The following is a 17882-nucleotide window of genomic DNA, read 5'->3' on the forward strand; positions in this document are numbered from 1 at the left end:
ATTATTTTCCAAATTCAATGCAATTATACATCAATTAATATGGGTATCATGGTAAATTATGCACTTTATTTATTATTTCTTAAAAAATGTGTAAAGTCCACAGTGGACAAATAAAAGCAAACGGAGGAAATAGTTAGAGCCCACTCGGCATGCAAAAAGTGACGATAATTACTATAATGATTATGATGATAATAATAAAATAAGGCAAAAGCCATCGGGGACCCCTTGTGGTCGCCAAGGTCTTTAATTTAAACACCTCAACTAAGCCTTATTTCATTTAGACACCTATGATAGGGCCTGACAGTGCTATTTAGACAATTTTCGCTGACTTGACATAGTGAGTGTGATACACTCATTAGTGGGGCGTGAATGGCTTTATTTAGTCAATTTTTATTTTATTTTATTTTTTCTCTTCTTCTTCCCCTTGTTTCCTACCCATTTCCCAAGCTTAAACACTACAAAAAAACGCTTAAATTGCGGGGGTTATTTTTAAGGTTTGCGGCGGTTTGAAACCCCCGCAATGTGTTGTTGCGGCAGTTGTCAAAACCCCCACAATAACAGCTGTCGCAATCAATTAGCGGCGGTTTTTTTCTGACCGCCAGAACTAATTTGCGGCGGTTATTTTACGGCAGTTGACCCCCGTAATTTTAAAATTTAATCTTTTAAAAATAATTCTCAATGACAGATTGCGGCGGTTTAAAAATATATATATATATATATATATATATATATATATTTATATATAAATTAACTTATATTTAAAGGTCCTGGCAGTCTCATATCCCCCAACAATTCATTGAATTTTTTTTATATATTATCGATTACAAAATCACTAATTAAGCTAGAAATCATAATCAAAGCAAAAAAACATTAAAACTTTAAGAGACATCGATAGCATATCGTAAAATCACAAATGTTATCATAAAGTACCCTTAGTTTTTGAAACTAAAAATTTAAGTAGCATTATCGTATCACTCAAAACTAAATTTAAACATAATACATTCACTCCAGCATTCTAACATCCGTTCCTACCAAACAATACAATGAAATCAACGGTTGTCACTAGGATTACTATCACCGCATGATCTTCTTGCATCCATGGGCGAAAGGGATCCACTCGCCGCATCACTTGGCTGCATAATCAAAAGCATAGAAATAGAGTTAGCTACTATCCTGATAACACCACAACTCTTTATTCAAGTTTAATTTGGAAATCCAACTGCTCATACAGTAGAAAATAAAACATAGTAGAGAATAAAGCTACAAAACTTTAATAAAATGGGTATTCAAGCATATAGCCACAATATACCTTTGCTGACATTAAATTCAAGCACTTCACTAGACCAATAACTGGTGTCTATATCTATGTAACTCCACTAATGCAAAAATTTCATTCGTTCAAGCAATTATGGAGCCATTTTGATACAAGAAAGGACCGCATAAGACTTCGCATAATTCCAAAGTTTTCTATTTCTTTTACCAAAGATATTAATACCAAACGGTATTAATATCTCGAAGAACCGAAACGAGAGGAGAAATTTTACACCAATCCTTGAACTATTACCGAATATCGAATTACCAAAATAGTAGTGATTGTGTTGAGTCGTATAAACATTGTAGACTAATTTTTTATTTTTTTATTTTTAAGATTGAACAAAGGAAGAAGCAAATTAATGTCTCAAAATAAGGGTGACTAAAAGAGGTGGAGGAGATTAAGCTGGCCAACAAAAAGCAACATAGTGTGACTAAACACGTTCATCATATCTCTTGATTTATTTCTAGTTTATTCAAGTATTCACGAGCACAAAAAAAAAAAAAAAAAAAAAAAAAAGGTAAATTAACAACCAAGTTAATGGAAGTCAAATTCCATCATATAATATATTGAAAAATGCAATCACTTATTGACCCAAAAAAGACAAATTAACACTTACATTATTATGCACTAAAAACGCTTCGCATATTATAATAGATCATCTCAAAATTCAAAACTACCATCGTATATACTAGAAAATTTTCACACCAAGTTAGTCCAATCAAAACTATCCAATATCAAGTATAGATTCGTAATCTATACCACCGAGTTTATCTAGCATTCATATGTAAAAGTTTAAAGCACTAATGAAATGCAAAACACTCTAACTTGTGAGGCTACCGATCATTTCATCTCAAAGCTTGATCAAATTAATTACTCTGAATCATTTTCTCTCAACCCCTCTATATAGCAAGAACTTTAAGACAACACACATTTCTATGAAAACTAAGCTCATTATGAGGTTAGCAAAACTCTCCCAAGTTGTGAACTTGTTTTTCTTCTCTAATTAAATTCCTATTACTATATGAATTAAACAACATTTATGATACATAGCCTTTGAGTCTCTTAATATCCCGATCTTTTGGATGCTTTAACTCATACAAATGACCATTTCTATCATTTTTCATTCACATTTGCATTCATACTCTAGATTCGTCTTTGAGCTGAGAATTTTCATGCCTAGCTAAGTCAGGACTAGGAACTCTTATCTATTATTTTAGTACACAACAAACCAGAATGTACTACTCTGTTTTTACTCTCTGTTTGCTTGTTTCTTAGGGATGGACCAATTTATTACACAACAAATAATTCATTGACAAATACAAACGGTATTTATTATCTCGTTCCTAACTGCGAACCCTAGGAAAGGACCATCATATTACAAATTTTATCATCCGAATGCCGATACTATTTTTCCGACACAAAATAAACCAACATTCTAAAAACAGCCACACTCTCTATTTGTCAAAGAGAAATCAAATCCAAAAAATTTCAGACCAATTAAATGAAAAAGAAATATTACACAACAAACCGCCGACTTCATTGACACAAAGAACCCGAAGTCTCCTTTTTTTTCATTATCATATATCACGAAAGCATTCATCATTTTTTCCTGAGCATTTATCATTTTCTTATGGTTCTGTTGACATTGGGACGAACATGAACCTTCACTTCTTGAAGCACTTGTACCGCTGAAACGAGGTCTTGCTTGTTTAAAAACTTTACTGGGGACAGGTCCTAATCCCAAGCACCTCACCCTCCCAGAGTGCTCTTCTCCTAGCACCTTGCCGACGGCATCATTTCGCGAAATTTGAGACTCGTCTATGGTGCTTTGGCTTAAAGCTAACTCAATTTTTTCCTACACATACAAAACTCATTGTCACAAATAAACCAATAGGAACGCGTGAAATTTTTAACCCATAAGATGGAAAAACTTTAACTTGATTCCTTAAAACTTAGGATACAAAGCAAAGAGATGGGATTCTAAGGACAAATTTGAAAAAAATAACTTCAAACAATGAAACAGAGAGCATAGAATCAGATCATATTGCTATATTAAAAACGTCAATCCAACCACCGATCATTTTTTCATATACAAAAATCAGCATTAGCTCACTTCAATTATCTGCCCTACTCCCCAATCCTCATGATTTGTTTCTTGAGATAAGCTGAGAATTCACAGAAACTCACGCATATTTCTTTTGCTGCTTCATTAACATATACTCCATCTTGATTCTTATGAGTAGCAAGGTATATTTGTGCTCGTCTTTCCTTTGTCATATATGAGCCATCTATAAATAAAAATCAAATCATTATTTACTACATAGAAATAATTACATAGCAAGTTAATTTACTCACCATTTCAGCCCTTCTCGTAGCATTAGCTTTGGAGCCGCCTGTGTGTGGTATAGTCTGTTTCTTTCGATTTTCAGCATTTCTTAATCGCATTGCCTTATAAAAATATACTTGAAACTCAATTAGAAAAACAAATAATTATATAATTAGAAAGACTAGTATAAGCAGTTACATAAGTACCTTTGTTGAATCTTTATATTGGTAATCAACAAAAGAAATCCATTGATCACGTGGAATCCCATCCGGCACACTTTCAATAATCTCAGTTTTACTTTTAAGCAGGTCTTCATGTGTCTTCCACAAGTTATTTTTATTTGCAGCCCACTTCTTTCCAATAGATTTATAGACATGTCCCATTGCAACTGACTCGGTTGTCCTAAAGAAGAACTTGGGCTTCAAGAATAAAACATTGGTTAGCTTATACCTTTATAATTTGATATAGTTGTGCTTCTCACCAAAAAAGAAACAGTGATATAGTTGTAATAATATAGAGCTTATACCTTTATAATTTGATATAGTTGTGCTTCTCACCAAAAAAGAGACAGTGATATAGTTGTAATAATATAGAGCTTATACCTTTATAATTTGATCGAAGACGCGGTTGAAGTATGAAATAGGTAAACTTAACCATTTCTCAAAGTTGATTGGAAATAAAGAGCAGTCACATGCCAAAATTCCACAAAAGCGTGAAAGAAGGCCGCGTCCATCTCCAAATGGTTCATCCAAGTAATCAAAATCAACCACAATACGTTCTTCACACGTTAAATTGATCACTTCATTAACTTTCACTCTGAGTTTCCTGATATTTTCTTCTGAATCTATAATAAGAAAAGAGATCAGTTGAAGCCACGAGAGAGATGAACAACAACTTAGAAGGGACTGTTGAATATGTACTGATAGTCAAAAGTATTTACCTATTGCGTCTACAATCCAATGCGACCTAGAACGCTTTTTGGATGCGGCCTGAACTGTTGGAGCTGGCTGTGTTGAGTCCTGATCTGTCGAAGCCAAATGTGATGTCGAGTGAACTGACAGAGATGGTTGTGGTGAGTCCTGATCTGTCGAAGCCAAATTTGATGTCGAGTGAACTGACCGAGATGGCTGTGATGCTGGGTGAACTGCTGGAGCCGGCTGTGGTGCGGCCTGATCCATCGGAGCTGGATGGGATATTGAGTGAACTGATCGAGACGGCTGTGATGCCGGCTGAAATGTTGGAGTCGCCTGCGATGTAGGCTGAAATGATGGGGCCAGATGTGTTGTTGCCCGAAATGACATGGTCGGATGTGTTGGCAGGCATGGCGTTGATTGAAGAAAAGAAGGTCCTGATTCAGCAACTGGATGAGATACTGACTGAACTGAATTTTGCTTCTTCTGCAAACGCTTGAACCTTGGCATATCTACAATTCAATAATGAATCCTGCAGCAGGAAGCAATGAAGTTAGTAAGCAGATCCACAGCAAAACGTCAAGATTGAATATAGCTGCTGAAAATAGTAGTTAATGAGAAAGATCAAGAAATATTTGAACATATTAAGATCCAAATAAACCAATATGGTTAAAAAGTGAACTTTCAAAGAAATGTTTGAACATAGGATCAAACACTTTCAAACACTTTCTAAATCCTGTGTAGAACCCAAATAACAAGCAACTCAAAAATTCCATAAAGAATAAAGATAACTTTCTTAACCAAAAGATAGTAAGTTCTGGAAAAAACACTAATGAAACCTTCCTAATCAAGCGGGAAAAAAAGGTGACGAAGGGAACTAAAAAAGTAATGATATATCTATTCAGTCATATTCTCCTCTATTGCAATTTGGATATTCTCGTAATCAACATCAAAAAATTGTCCAAATTCTTGTTGTCGATATGGTTCATTCTCGTATATTTCCTCTTCATCAACCTCTCCCATGTCAAACAAATCTCTTGGCTTTAGATGTACAGCCACACTCCATCCTTTATCAGTTTCATCATCAACATAATAGACCATATTTGCTTGTGATGCTTCAATATATGGATCGTCATCCTCACGATCACCAGTGTGAATCAATTTAGAGAAGTTGACACAATTAAACTTCCAAACATCTGATTTGAACCCTCTGTTTCGAGTAGTGTCAGCCCACTGACATTTGAAGAGAACAACCCTGAATCGGCCATAGTAATTAAGCTCAATAATATCTTCCAACCTCCCGTAATATGGCAGGTCTGCTTGTCTTGCATATCTATCTGCACTAGATGCAACACAAGAAGTGTCAGAGACAAGAAAGACTCCGCTATTTTGAGTTTTTAATCCTTGTTCTCTAGACAAAGTCCGAAATTTGAATCCATTAATGTTATAAGCACTGAATCTTCTTGCATCTTGTGCCGGACCTTGTGCTAAGAACTTCATATCATCGGAGATAGTGTCTGCTATATCCGGATTCATTATCTAAATAGACAACACATTTATGTTAGAAATATAAATTGATACAAGAAAACTTATGAAACCAATCAGGAAACATTCTAATAATATTCACTTACTCTCTTAGGAAACCAATCAGGGAACTCTTTACTAACTCTCCTCTCTACCTCTGTTGGTGAAAGTTTTCGGCCTCTACTTCTTCTGATGTGATGTCTAAATTCACTACAAAGGTGTTATATGAATCAATTTAAATCCAATTATTCTAAATGTTTCTTATAAATCAAATCAATTTAAATTTCTTACTCAACAAATGGCTTCACTGTTGCGCAATTAAGTAACACATATCGATGAGCTTGTGTTTTCTCCAAAAGAGTCAATGGTTCTGTTGTGGAACCTCCAACAGGTTTACCTTGTTGGGGGAACATAGATGACTTTTTAGAAGCCTCATTACAATTTGGTTCATCATTTACACGTTTAGGCCGATTTAACCTTGACTCAATTCCCTCAAAATAACGAGAACAAAAAGTTAGAGCTTCTTCAACTATGTAGCCTTCAGCTATGGAACCTTCTGGTTGTGATCTGTTCCCTACAAGGGACTTTAAATGACCTAACAATCTATAACCAAAATAATAAGGTGTTAGAAGAAGCATTTACATTGAAATACTATTACAAGATCGATTAAAATATTTTGAATAAGAAATATTTTACCTTTCAACAAAATACATCCATCGATAATGCACCGGGCCACCTTGTATTACTTCATCCACTAGATGAACAGTTAGATGAACCATTACAGTAAAAAATGATGGAGGGAACAACATCTCTAGATGGCACAGAGTTTCCACAATTCGATTTTGTAGCTTTTCAAGGTCTGCGAGGGTTAAGCTTTTCAAACAAAGATGCCTAAAAAACGAGGAAAGCTCTACCAAAGTTGCAACAACCTGGTTTGGAAGCACATTGCGAATTGCTATCGGTAACAATTGTTCCATAAGGATGTGACAATCATGACTTTTTAGTCCAAAGATCCTTTTCTGATCCAAATAAACACAACGAGATATATTACTTGAATAACCATCTGGCACTGAGATATTCTTTAAAGTCTTGAGGAAGGTCACTTTCTTCTCCTTTGGAATTGTAAATGCACCAAGCCTACATTCATCATTCTCATCCGGCCAAAGATCACGCCTTATACCCATATCTTGTAGATCTCTTCGAGCCTTAACATGATCCTTTGATTTTTCTTTATCATTTAGCAAAGAGTATATAATATTGTCAAATACATTTTTTTCAATATGCATAACATCTAAATTATGGCGCAACGAGTTAAACTCCCAATATGGAAGATCGAAGAATATGCTTTTTTTTCTCCATTGTTGAGTTGCACCTTCTCCAATACTCCCTTTCCCATTTCGTTTCCTTTTACCATTCAATTCTGTTTGTCTTCCAAATGTGACACTGATATCTTTCACTTGTTGCAAGATGTCTGACCCTGATAACTTCTTCGAAGGGGTCCTCTCTTCGACATTCCCATCAAAACGATGCCTCATCAGTCTAAATTTATGGTTTCTTCCCAAAAACCGACGATGGCCAATAAAACACCACTTTCTACTATGACGAAGGCGACAAGGTTCTGTGTCAAAATTACAAGAGGGGCATGCAAGGCCAGTATGTGTGTTCCAACCAGATAAGATATCAAGTCCAGGAAAATCACTAACTGTCCACATAAGAGCTGCTCGCATTCTAAACATTTCATCCTTTGATGAATCAAAAGTGTCCACACCTTCCCTCCATAACTCATTCAACTCCTTAATAAGGGGTTGTAGGTATACATCTATGTTATTCCCTGCCGTACGTGGACCTGGAATGATCATTGAGAGGATGAAATTTGGTTGCTTCATACACAACCAAGGAGGAAGGTTATATGGAACCAAAACCACAGGCCAAATGCTATAATTAGTACTCATTGTCCCAAAAGGATTGAAACCATCACTAGCTAGACCTAATCGAACATTTCGAGGATCAGAAGCAAATTCAGGAAAAGTTGTATCAAACCTCTTCCATGCCTCACCATCTCTAGGATGTCTTATGGTTCCATCTTTGTTACCATCCTCCGCATGCCAGCTCATATGCTCAGCAATCTTAGAGCACATGAACAATCTTTGTAATCTTGGTTTTAATGGAAAGTAGCGCAAAATTTTTGCCAGCTTTTTTCTCTTGCTTTTTTCCTTTTTCTTCTTTTGTTTCTTACTTGTAGTAGGTGCATGATCTTTATTGCTCTCATTCTCAGGCTTCCATCTAGAAGTGTGACAATACTTGCATGTTTCTGCATTAACATCATCTTCCCAAAGACAACATGCAATCATTTGGACAAGCATCTATCTTGACATAATCAAGACACAACTTCTTGATGGTTTTCTTGGCCTCATAAAAAGAATTAGGAATCTTTGCAAATTTAAATGCATCTCTGAGTAGATCTAGTATCATAGTCATTCCCTTGTCACTTAACCCAGACAAACACTTTATGTGATAAAGCTTTAATAAAAATTCCAACTTTGAGTACTTAGACCCTTCATACAATTCTTGACGTCCATCTCCAAGTAACTCAAACAAATCTTTGTTATTTGAAGCAGGCATATCATGTAACATTTCTTCTTCTCCCACCACTTGTGACGGACCTACATCAACACCCTCATGCCTTAAGCCCCCAAATGCTTCATTAATCAATAATTCTACAGGATTTTCAGTGGGTGGTACATCTTGAGTGACCTCTCTATTTCTGGCATTATGCAATACATTCATTTCCCCGTGCATAAACCAAGTGACATAATTTTTAGGGAACGGCTTGTCAATCAAATGATTAAACACTATTTTCCTGGTCTGCCACTTCCTAGAACCACATTTAGGACATGGACATTTTATTTTATCTCCTATAGCTGCATTGTTAAATGCAAAATTCAAAAATTGATTCAAACCAATCACATACTCTGGTGTGTTCCTTGGCATTCCAATCCAAGATTTATCCATTAAAAAATTAGATTAGTGTGCAACAATATCACCTATAAGAATTCATGAGAAAGAAAATGAGTTGCCTATTAGCATAAGTGAACATAATAGAAAATGAAAAAACAATTAATTCTAACAGAGAACATACATAATCTAACATGGTTTTTTGGTATGCATCTTTTTTTTTCCCCTGCCAATTCATGGTTTTTTGGGGGAGAATATAGTAATATGAAGATTATAGATGTAAGTTTTCTCTTTTCCGTGTCCCTTTTTCTCTTTTGAAACATCCTATTCAAAGCTATTTTTGGTTAAACAATCTGGATTTAAGAGGGTCCTAACACAGCAAAAAGTTTGTTCTTTCAGGCAATTTGTCAAACACCTCGAAGGCAAGTTTCATAGCAGTTCCATTCTTACTACACTTTGAAAAGCTTAAAACACGCACAACAGAGGTGTAGAGATTTATCACCAATTAGCCAAAAAATTTAGGTGAAAGTAAGCTAAATCTTCCATGGAAGACTCAAAACACAGAAAAGATCATTCTTCAATTTAAAACTCAGCACAATGACAAATCTAATAAATAACACTGATAATCAGAAAAGATGGAAAAATAAAGACGAAATCGGAAAAAAAAACTCACCTAATAACTGTGTAGATCACCTAATAATCGGGAAACACGCAGCAAAACGATCAAAATATGAAGAAGAACCTGGTAAACCCAAAAAATTAGTGAAGTCATATTATTCATTAATCAGCGATTGAAGTGTCAATCTTTAAAAAATCATAGGTGTTTGAACATATAATCACATGAAAACATTAAGAAAGGGGAAAACCCATATACTGAAATACCAAAAATCAGAAGATACTTGAGATAATAGATAGATTAGTAGAAGTAGTAGCAGTACAAGACAAAGGTGGAAAAAAAGTGAGGGACACATTAGAAAAATTCACACAAAAAAATCAATTTTGAGCAAAAATTTACCTTTGAGATCAATGTTTGGACCAATTTCGTTCAAAAACTCCAGCTTCTATTTAAAACTAATTTCGTACCCATGTTTGGACCAATTTCATTTGAAGTTTGAGAAAGGATATTTCAAAGTTACAAATACAATTCATTAGAATGAGTCTAATGGTTTTGTTGAGTCTGTTTGGTCATATTTGCAGAAATAAAAAGTAGTGAGAGAGGCAGAGGGTTTTGAGAGAGAGGGAAAAGATACTAATGTTTCTTTTATTTGTGAGGGAACATTTTTCAGAGAAAAAAGAGCCAAAAAAAAAAAGTGAGGGAAAAGTTGCGCGCTATTTTTTTTCCCAGATGGTGGAGGTTCCAAACCCCCGCTAGTTTCTTTTATTTGTGTCGGACATGTAAACCCCCGCTATTTAATGAAATTTGCGGGGTTGTATTTGACTCGACCCCCCGCTATTAAACCGCCGCAATTTAAGCATTTTTTTGCCACGCGACTGCGAGTGTAATAAGTACTACGTAGGCGGACCTGTGGATCTTGACGCGTAAAGGGCACCAATGACTAACGTCTTAATATAAATATGTCACTTATTATGTGAAAGTTTCACAGGTAACTCTTTGAAAACTTACTAATTATGCTAAGTTATTGCGTAAAGTAGTAGTATAAAGTATAAACTTCAAATTGGAAGAAACTAAAAATAGGTTTAGAAACGGAAACAAAACAAACTCAATAAAAAATAGAAATAAAGGTGTCGCAATGGCATCAATCCTGTTATTGCTATAAGGATCTATTAGGTAATAACAACCAAAATGCACCAAAAGAAATTGACATTCTGCGGCCCTTTTAAATATATATACATTCTTTACGATATACACTATATATTATATACTTATATATTCCTGAAATAGTATACGCACCTCTTCATTAAAAGTCATGTATTACACACACTTTGTAATTTTAACTGATTGCCAAAAAAAATGTCTAATTGGAATAAATTCAATGTAATCTGAATGCTCAATAGGTACAAGAAATCATCATCACACTCGTGTCTCAATTCTTTCGCATGTTTTCTTTACTCTTGGATATTAAGATGCAATACTTTGTTACTAAAGTTTTTCAGATTCCATTCTAACACTATAGGACCACTAATTATCACTACTATATTACTTCCTTTGTTCCAATGTACGTGATGTTTTTAATTGGGGCGGAGTCTAAGAAGAATTGACGTTTAAAAGTCTAAAAAAATTCAAAAATATATTTGTGGTTACAAATCATCTAAAAAAGAATAAAATGAGAAGTTTAAAGTTAAATTATTTTACATATATAAAGGACTCATTCTTTCGTAGATAAACTAAAGAAGAAGGAGTATCATATAAATTGATACATAAAAGTATTATGTATAGACTTATATTAGATTTTCATGATATCAACAAAGATTGTAGTGGAGTGGTAAGTATATGTCATCCTTAACTAAAAGTCTTGGATACGAACTTCGAGGATGGACTCTACTTTGTTAGAAGGCTTTACCGCCCAATGTGGGAAAGCGAATTCGGATTTTGTTGAGCTCCAATACGAATATCATGCACTAGGTAAAAAGAAAAGGTTAGATTTCCTTGGTTATAGTGAATAGTGATATAATAATCACCAAAGAATATCTTGAAATTGAAATCATTACTTGACAAAAAGTTCATTGCCTAAAGGACAAAACAAAGCATGAAGTGAGATTGCCTTGCTAACTATTCTGATGAAGCTGTGGCACTCACGTTAATAGCATACTCTTGGGGGGTTGGGGTGGTAATTCAAATAACTGAATTAAAAATAGTAGAAAGACAAGAAAATTGTGAAGTCGAGAGCTCACATGAAGTGTATGACTATCCTCTTGTTTATTGTGTGTTGTTCTTCTGTCTTATGTTCATCTATTCCATTTGTTTTTAATATCTCCTTAATTAAATGGATGAATCGCATGTCTATGTAATTGTGGCTATGGAATGGCTACTTAGTTTGAAAAAAACAGAACACAATTGAGGTAGAAGTTAAATAGATATTATGTGTATATTATTTGAATAAATACAAGCAAATATGATTCAATAAAGTATTTGTCTACGGTACTGTAAATTATTTTAGCCATTTTTTAGGAATGCCTGAATTTGTAGAGTTGTTATAAGTTTATTCAGAATGATGATATTTTTCTTGAACAAACGTGTTTGTAAAACTTTGAATATAAGTTCAATTTTTTAACAAAACCTGAAAATACCAGGGCTCTTAATATAAGCCTTCACACTCAGTTTCTCTTTCGATGTGGCATCGTCCCACTTCTTATACATATGTGAATAATCCCACATAGGCAATGGAACGGAAATTTGAACTCTTTATATGGAAGAGTTTCACTTGCAGCAATTCGATTTGTATAAGTGTCAAATCCTGATACTTTCCTGATTCCTGAAGTTCTCTCGTACGGTAATTCGAACTTCAGGCAAATTTCTTGAAGTTTGTGCGGCTATTTTTCAAAATACTCTACCGCATTTTAAAGCTATGACTATTTTCAAATATTACAAGGAGGTTGGTTTGTTGGCTGATTGTAAATCATACCTCTATACAGTCACGGTATTTTTATATATTTAAACAATTTAACTTAAGCAAAAATATTAGAAATAGTACTGCATCACATAAAATAATTTTATGAGGGGTCAGCTATTATGATGTTTGTCTAAGTTTATGTATTTGGAAAAAATATTTATACAATCAAGTTACTTATTAAGTAATATAATTATAAGTAAATATCTTGATAAATATTAATTAATAATAAGGATAAAAAATTTTAATTAAAGAAAATGATATTTTTTTTTTTTTTTATATGTTAGTGTATTTAAGCAATTCTCTATATATACCCTCATCACTACTAAAAAAATAAATAAAATTGATAATTACCACGATCGAAAATAATTTTCGCAAAATTTAAAGAAGGCATGTTTTATGAAGAAATTTTTCGATCACGTGAAAAATTTTAAAAATTTTCTACCTAAATTAAAAAAATCTTTATTTTTATTTAAATATTAATAAAAATTTCTATGTCAAAAATCCACCTTCACATAAAATGGGTCGAAATTTAGAGGGAGACCTCATGAGGTCAATGTAAACGTTCGCATTTTATGATGTTTATGAGTTTTAAGTTTTTATGTATATTGTGAGGTCAAAAACGAAAAAAATATTTATACAATCAATCACACTTACTTATTAAGTAATATAATTATAAGTAAATATCTTGATAAATATTAATTAATAATATGATAAAAAAAAACATACGTCTTCCAAATTATATGACATTATTTTCGCTATTAACTCCACCGTAGCATTTTCAAAATTCATTGATACCGCAAGCAAATACAAACAAACTTTATTTTTTTATCATATCTATGTGTATGTAATGTACTACCATCCAAAGAACTCTCTAGAAAGGATATAAAGGTAATGGACAACCTCACATATTGGTCCAAAAAAGTTGAAATGTGAATTAACCTTCATCATACATACTACAAGAAAACACCCAATCCTAAAACCATGACAACGTCTCAAGCTTCTCCACAAATTCCTGCCAAATGCTTACAAGAGCATGATCTAAGTGAAGAATGTAAGGAATTGCTCTCTATCCTACCAAAAGAAAAAGGATGGATTGGATCGTATATCTACAATTACCAAGGTTTTTGGACATCATAAAAAATAACCCAAGGTGTGATTGCATGTCAACAACACTTTCAAGCTCAAGATAGTGGTATCATTCTTGTTACAACTCCTAAATTAGGAACCACTTGGTTAAAATCACTTTTATTTGCTCTAGCGAATCGAATGAAACATCCTATCTTTGATCAAAATCACCCTTTACTTGTCAAGAACCCTCATGATCTTGTCCCATATTTGGAACTTAAACTCTATATTGATGAACAAGTCCCTAATTTTTCATCCTTCACTTCACCTAGACTTTTGTCAACTCATTTGCCATATGCTTCATTGCCAAAATCTGTCCAAGAATCAGGAACCAAACTTGTTTACTTATGTAGGAATCCTAGGGACACTTTTATTTCTATGTGGCATTTCTCAAATAGTATAAGACTTGATTACATAGGTACTACCAATTCCATTGATGAAATGTTTGATCTTTTTTGTAAGGGTGTGAGCATTTATGGTCCGTTTTGGAATCATCTGTTAGGTTATTGGAAGAAAAGCATAGAAAAGCCTAACAAAGTAATTTTCTTGATGTATGAAGAAATTAAGCAGCAACCAAAAATTCAGCTTAAACGCTTAGCTGAATTCTTGGAATGTCCATTTTCTATAGAGGAGGAAAATTGTGGAGTGGTGGATGAAATATTAAGAATGTGTAGCTTTGAGAATTTGAGCAACTTGGAGGTGAACAAGAATGGGAAATTGTCAACTGGAGAGAAAAATAAAGTGTTCTTTCGTAGAGTGGAAGTTGGAGATTGGAAGAATTATTTTACTATAGAGATGAGTGAGAAACTCAATCATGTTATTGAACAACAGTTACAAGGGTCTGGATTAAGGTTTTTGTACATTTGATTTAGTCACTGAATGCAATTATTTGTTTTGAGAATCGATGTTGAAGTATTTGTGTTTGATATTGATGCATGTAACAAGAACAGACTATTGTAGTCATGTTGGTACTATTTTTTAGGCGTTTGTTACTCAAATAGTCGTTCAAATATTTGAATTTATCTAGTAAAGTCATTTTATTTTATTTTATCCTACAATATGCACTTTTCTATAGTCATCTCACACCAAAAATCATCCCGAGCGATAATTTTGTGAATTATCGATATCCAACTTCTGATTTAACATTTATAATATAATAGTCCATGCAAACTTAATTAATCCAGCACTAAAATAGAAGGGATCCGACCAGAATGATTTTGCCATAGCGTGCAAACCTTATTTGAGCAATGCGAAAGTGACGATAATGACGGATGACAATAAAAAAGGTTTTCCCGTGGAAAATGTATCTTCAAAGACCGAAATAGAAAATTTATAGGTGTCGTAACAACGCGATAGCGGGGTTAGCACCCACAACTGTAGTCACTTTGAGTATGTTGAAAAAAAAAAAAACAACATCCTTTTTATACATAAAAATATTTATTTGTTAATTTATCAATATTTCTTAAATTTTTTAAAGTTGAGAAAATTTATTAGATGATTTTACTTATAAATTCACAAGAAAACCTTCATCAGACTTATATAAATTGAAGATTTTTTGTTATTTTTGTGAATATAACAACGCGATAAATTTTAGCATGACTTATTATTTTTAATTATTAATATCATTTTCTTTATGGCTATTAATTAGCAATGTATTTTAACCGATTTTATTATCTTTTATTTTAAACAAGTTATGTTTAGGGAGACAAATCCAAGATTTTATTGGTTCTATTTGGTGTATAAATTTAAAAAACCAGCATAATTTTATGTTATCTTTTATATTACTTTCTTCATATGTAAGTCAATTGATCAAATAATATTAAAAATTATGCCTCTTCAAATATATATATATTTTTTATTTCTGATTTATCGTCGTTATTGACCAAACTTTATTGGCTTCCGTATGACTCATTGTTATTTCGATGCAGCAGTGGTCTCTCAATTCATTCTCTCTTTATGTGTGTGTGTATTGGATATTAAGGTGCAGTTTCAAAAGTTATTCAAATTTATTTTTCCAACGATAGAGACACAACTTATAATCACTATTATATTAATTACTTCCTCGGGCTAAATTATGTGATGATGTTATTTGATTGGACGTGAAGTTAAAGAAAAAAAAATGGAAAAATGAAACTTACATCTAAAATAAACTTTAAATATTTTTGTAGTTATAAATCATCATTAAGGGTAATTAAAGTTAGATTTTTAAAGTTCAGTCATTTCTAAATATATATATAAAAAATGTATCATTCTTTTTTTTTCTTAAAAGTATCCTTAAATTGTGACGGAGAAAATAGATACATATAAACACCAAAGAACTACCTTGAAATCATTAAAGCTAATCTGGTGAAGCCATGACACTCACATCAATAACGCCCTCTTGGAAAAATAATCAAAAAAGTGAAATAAAAGACACGAAAGACGTGAAGTCGAGAGTTCACATGAAATATAATGTATGACTATCCTCTTGCTTTTTGTGTGTTTATTCTGTCTTTATGTTCATCTATTCCTTTGTGTTTGATTGTCCACTTAATTAAATGGATGAGTTGCATGTCCTTATATGGTTGTTGTGGCAATGAAATGATTGCTCAGTTAGAAAAAATAGAACAACACAATTGAGGTAGAAGGCTTTCACGTGACGTATTTAAAGAGAGATTGTTTGTATACTTTTTGAAAAAATACAAGCAAGTTAATTCAGGATTCAATAAAACATTCGTGTACGATATACTGTAAATTAACTTAGGCACTTATTTTTTCTGGAAGGCCTGAATTTATAGAGTAGTTAGAAGTTTATCAGAATGATCATCAGTTTTCATGGACAAACATTAATTACAATGTCACACTGCACCACGCATAAAGGTTTCAAATTAGACCTTCTTCCTTCCATTTTCACTTGCAGCAGTTTGACTTATATAAGTTTTCAAATTCAGACACTATCATGGAATTTCTCTTACAGCAGGCAAATTTCTTGAAGTTTATGCGGCTGTTTTTCAAATGCTATACCTCATTTTAAAGTTATGACTATTTTCAACTACATTGCAAACATGAAAATTCCAAATAACAGTCCTGAAAGTAGCTTCCGTGTATCATACTTCACACATAAAGGCCTAATTAAAGTGTGGTAAAATGACGGGCAATTAGCAGGAATACCCTGCTTTGGGGTGGTCTTTAATTTTTTTGTCCACTCAAATTTGTAGAGTCTTTAATTTTTGCTATAAACATACTGTCACAGTTTGAGGTTCTTCCTTCCATTTTCACTTGCAGCAGGACTCAACACACAAAAAAAAAAAAAAAAAAAAAAAATCGCAAGACAGAATTTTGTAGCAAAGTTAGGCCTGCAGGCAGAATTTTGCGAAATTCTTTTATTGAACTGGGGTTCGAATCCAGAACTTCGAGTTATTAGGCGAGGGACGAAAATTAAAGATCACCTCAAAAGAAGGACAATCACCGGAAAAAAAATATAAAATGACCCATATACCAATCATGTTCATGGTTGTATAGTAGGGCGGCCCATTATAAATTGGGCTCATAAGTTGCAGCCCAGTTTATTCTCGCCAATAGGCTTGTGTCCGTTTAACAAGGCCTCTGAATATTTTCATAGAATTTTTCAATTATTTATTTTCTTTAAACTTTTGTTTTGCTGGATTTAAAAATAAGAGGAAATATGATTTAAACAAAAAATATATAAACAAACTATGTCACTTTATAAAAACAAGGATAAATTAATGTTCAAATATTAACGGAGGGTAAAAATATCTCATGGTGTATAATACATTGGTAATTTTGGCCCTTCCCTGAATAAAAGAAAAGAATAAAATGACTTTTTTCAAAAGAATACTATGACTGGACAGTCATGTGCAAACTGGCACGAGTCACGTGCGACGGTGTAATTTCTAAGATCAAGCAAATTATTACTACTTATAATAAAATTCTATTTCATAATATAAATTATTTTTAAATTGTAGTATCTTGATGTGATATGATGTTAATTGCTACGTAATGTACGAGTAATTTGAACATGCATGTGAAATCAAAAGTGGAAACCGAATCTCTCATGCATCATTGAGAATATAGAGTTAAATAATTTTTTTGCACTATCAATATGCTCTACAACCTATTGTAGTGAGTTAATCTGTTTTATAAATCAGGTTACT

At 33.1% G+C, this 17882-nt stretch overlaps 3 protein-coding genes and 1 pseudogene across 3 annotated transcripts; 1 reads left to right on the forward strand and 3 right to left on the reverse strand.

The window, feature by feature from the left end:
- Window positions 1–1049: 1049 nt before the first annotated feature.
- Window positions 1050–3608, reverse strand: LOC132066219 (uncharacterized). Its single transcript, XM_059459574.1, has 3 exons — window positions 3503–3608; window positions 2844–3170; window positions 1050–1133 (listed from the first exon to the last, which is right to left on the reverse strand). The coding sequence occupies exons 1-3, from the start codon at window positions 3590–3592 to the stop codon at window positions 1050–1052; spliced, it is 501 nt and encodes a 166-aa protein (XP_059315557.1). The 5' UTR covers window positions 3593–3608.
- A 23-nt stretch (window positions 3609–3631) lies between these two features.
- On the reverse strand, window positions 3632–9978 carry LOC132066221 (uncharacterized). The gene is made up of 5 exons (XM_059459575.1): window positions 9705–9978; window positions 4582–5084; window positions 4244–4485; window positions 3848–4060; window positions 3632–3763 (listed from the first exon to the last, which is right to left on the reverse strand). The coding sequence occupies exons 2-5, from the start codon at window positions 5060–5062 to the stop codon at window positions 3632–3634; spliced, it is 1068 nt and encodes a 355-aa protein (XP_059315558.1). The 5' UTR covers window positions 5063–5084; window positions 9705–9978.
- On the reverse strand, window positions 5277–8269 carry LOC132067810 (uncharacterized). The gene is made up of 4 exons (XM_059461151.1): window positions 6773–8269; window positions 6368–6679; window positions 6184–6286; window positions 5277–6091 (listed from the first exon to the last, which is right to left on the reverse strand). Exons 1-4 carry the CDS (start codon window positions 8212–8214, stop codon window positions 5450–5452), a joined length of 2499 nt encoding a protein of 832 aa, XP_059317134.1. The 5' UTR covers window positions 8215–8269; the 3' UTR covers window positions 5277–5449.
- Window positions 9979–13565: 3587 nt separating the features above from the next.
- LOC132066791 (cytosolic sulfotransferase 12-like) lies at window positions 13566–14691 on the forward strand (annotated as a pseudogene).
- The last annotated feature ends 3191 nt before the right edge of the window (window positions 14692–17882 follow it).

Source organism: Lycium ferocissimum, chromosome 8 (genome assembly GCF_029784015.1).
Source record: "Lycium ferocissimum isolate CSIRO_LF1 chromosome 8, AGI_CSIRO_Lferr_CH_V1, whole genome shotgun sequence".
Taxonomy (NCBI): domain Eukaryota; kingdom Viridiplantae; phylum Streptophyta; class Magnoliopsida; order Solanales; family Solanaceae; genus Lycium; species Lycium ferocissimum.

Bases quoted from the DNA above. Each gene is read 5' to 3' on its own strand.
- LOC132066219 (XM_059459574.1), bottom strand. From the start codon at position 3,592: ATGACAAAGGAAAGACGAGCACAAATATACCTTGCTACTCATAAGAAT. The intron at 3,171-3,502 runs GTGAGTTTCTGT...TTGTATGTGTAG, and splicing joins AAGCAGCAAAAGAAATATGC to GAAAAAATTGAGTTAGCTTT. The intron at 1,134-2,843 runs GTTTGTTGTGTA...TTGATTATGCAG, and splicing joins TTGTGTCAATGAAGTCGGCG to CCAAGTGATGCGGCGAGTGG.
- LOC132066221 (XM_059459575.1), bottom strand. From the start codon at position 5,062: ATGCCAAGGTTCAAGCGTTTGCAGAAGAAGCAAAATTCAGTTCAGTCA. The intron at 4,486-4,581 runs GTAAATACTTTT...TTCTTATTATAG, and splicing joins TTGGATTGTAGACGCAATAG to ATTCAGAAGAAAATATCAGG. The intron at 3,764-3,847 runs GTACTTATGTAA...TATTTTTATAAG, and splicing joins AATATAAAGATTCAACAAAG to GCAATGCGATTAAGAAATGC.
- LOC132067810 (XM_059461151.1), bottom strand. From the start codon at position 8,214: ATGTGCTCTAAGATTGCTGAGCATATGAGCTGGCATGCGGAGGATGGT. The intron at 6,680-6,772 runs GTAAAATATTTC...TTTTGGTTATAG, and splicing joins TGGATGTATTTTGTTGAAAG to ATTGTTAGGTCATTTAAAGT. The intron at 6,092-6,183 runs GTAAGTGAATAT...TTGTCTATTTAG, and splicing joins CTGATTGGTTTCCTAAGAGA to ATAATGAATCCGGATATAGC.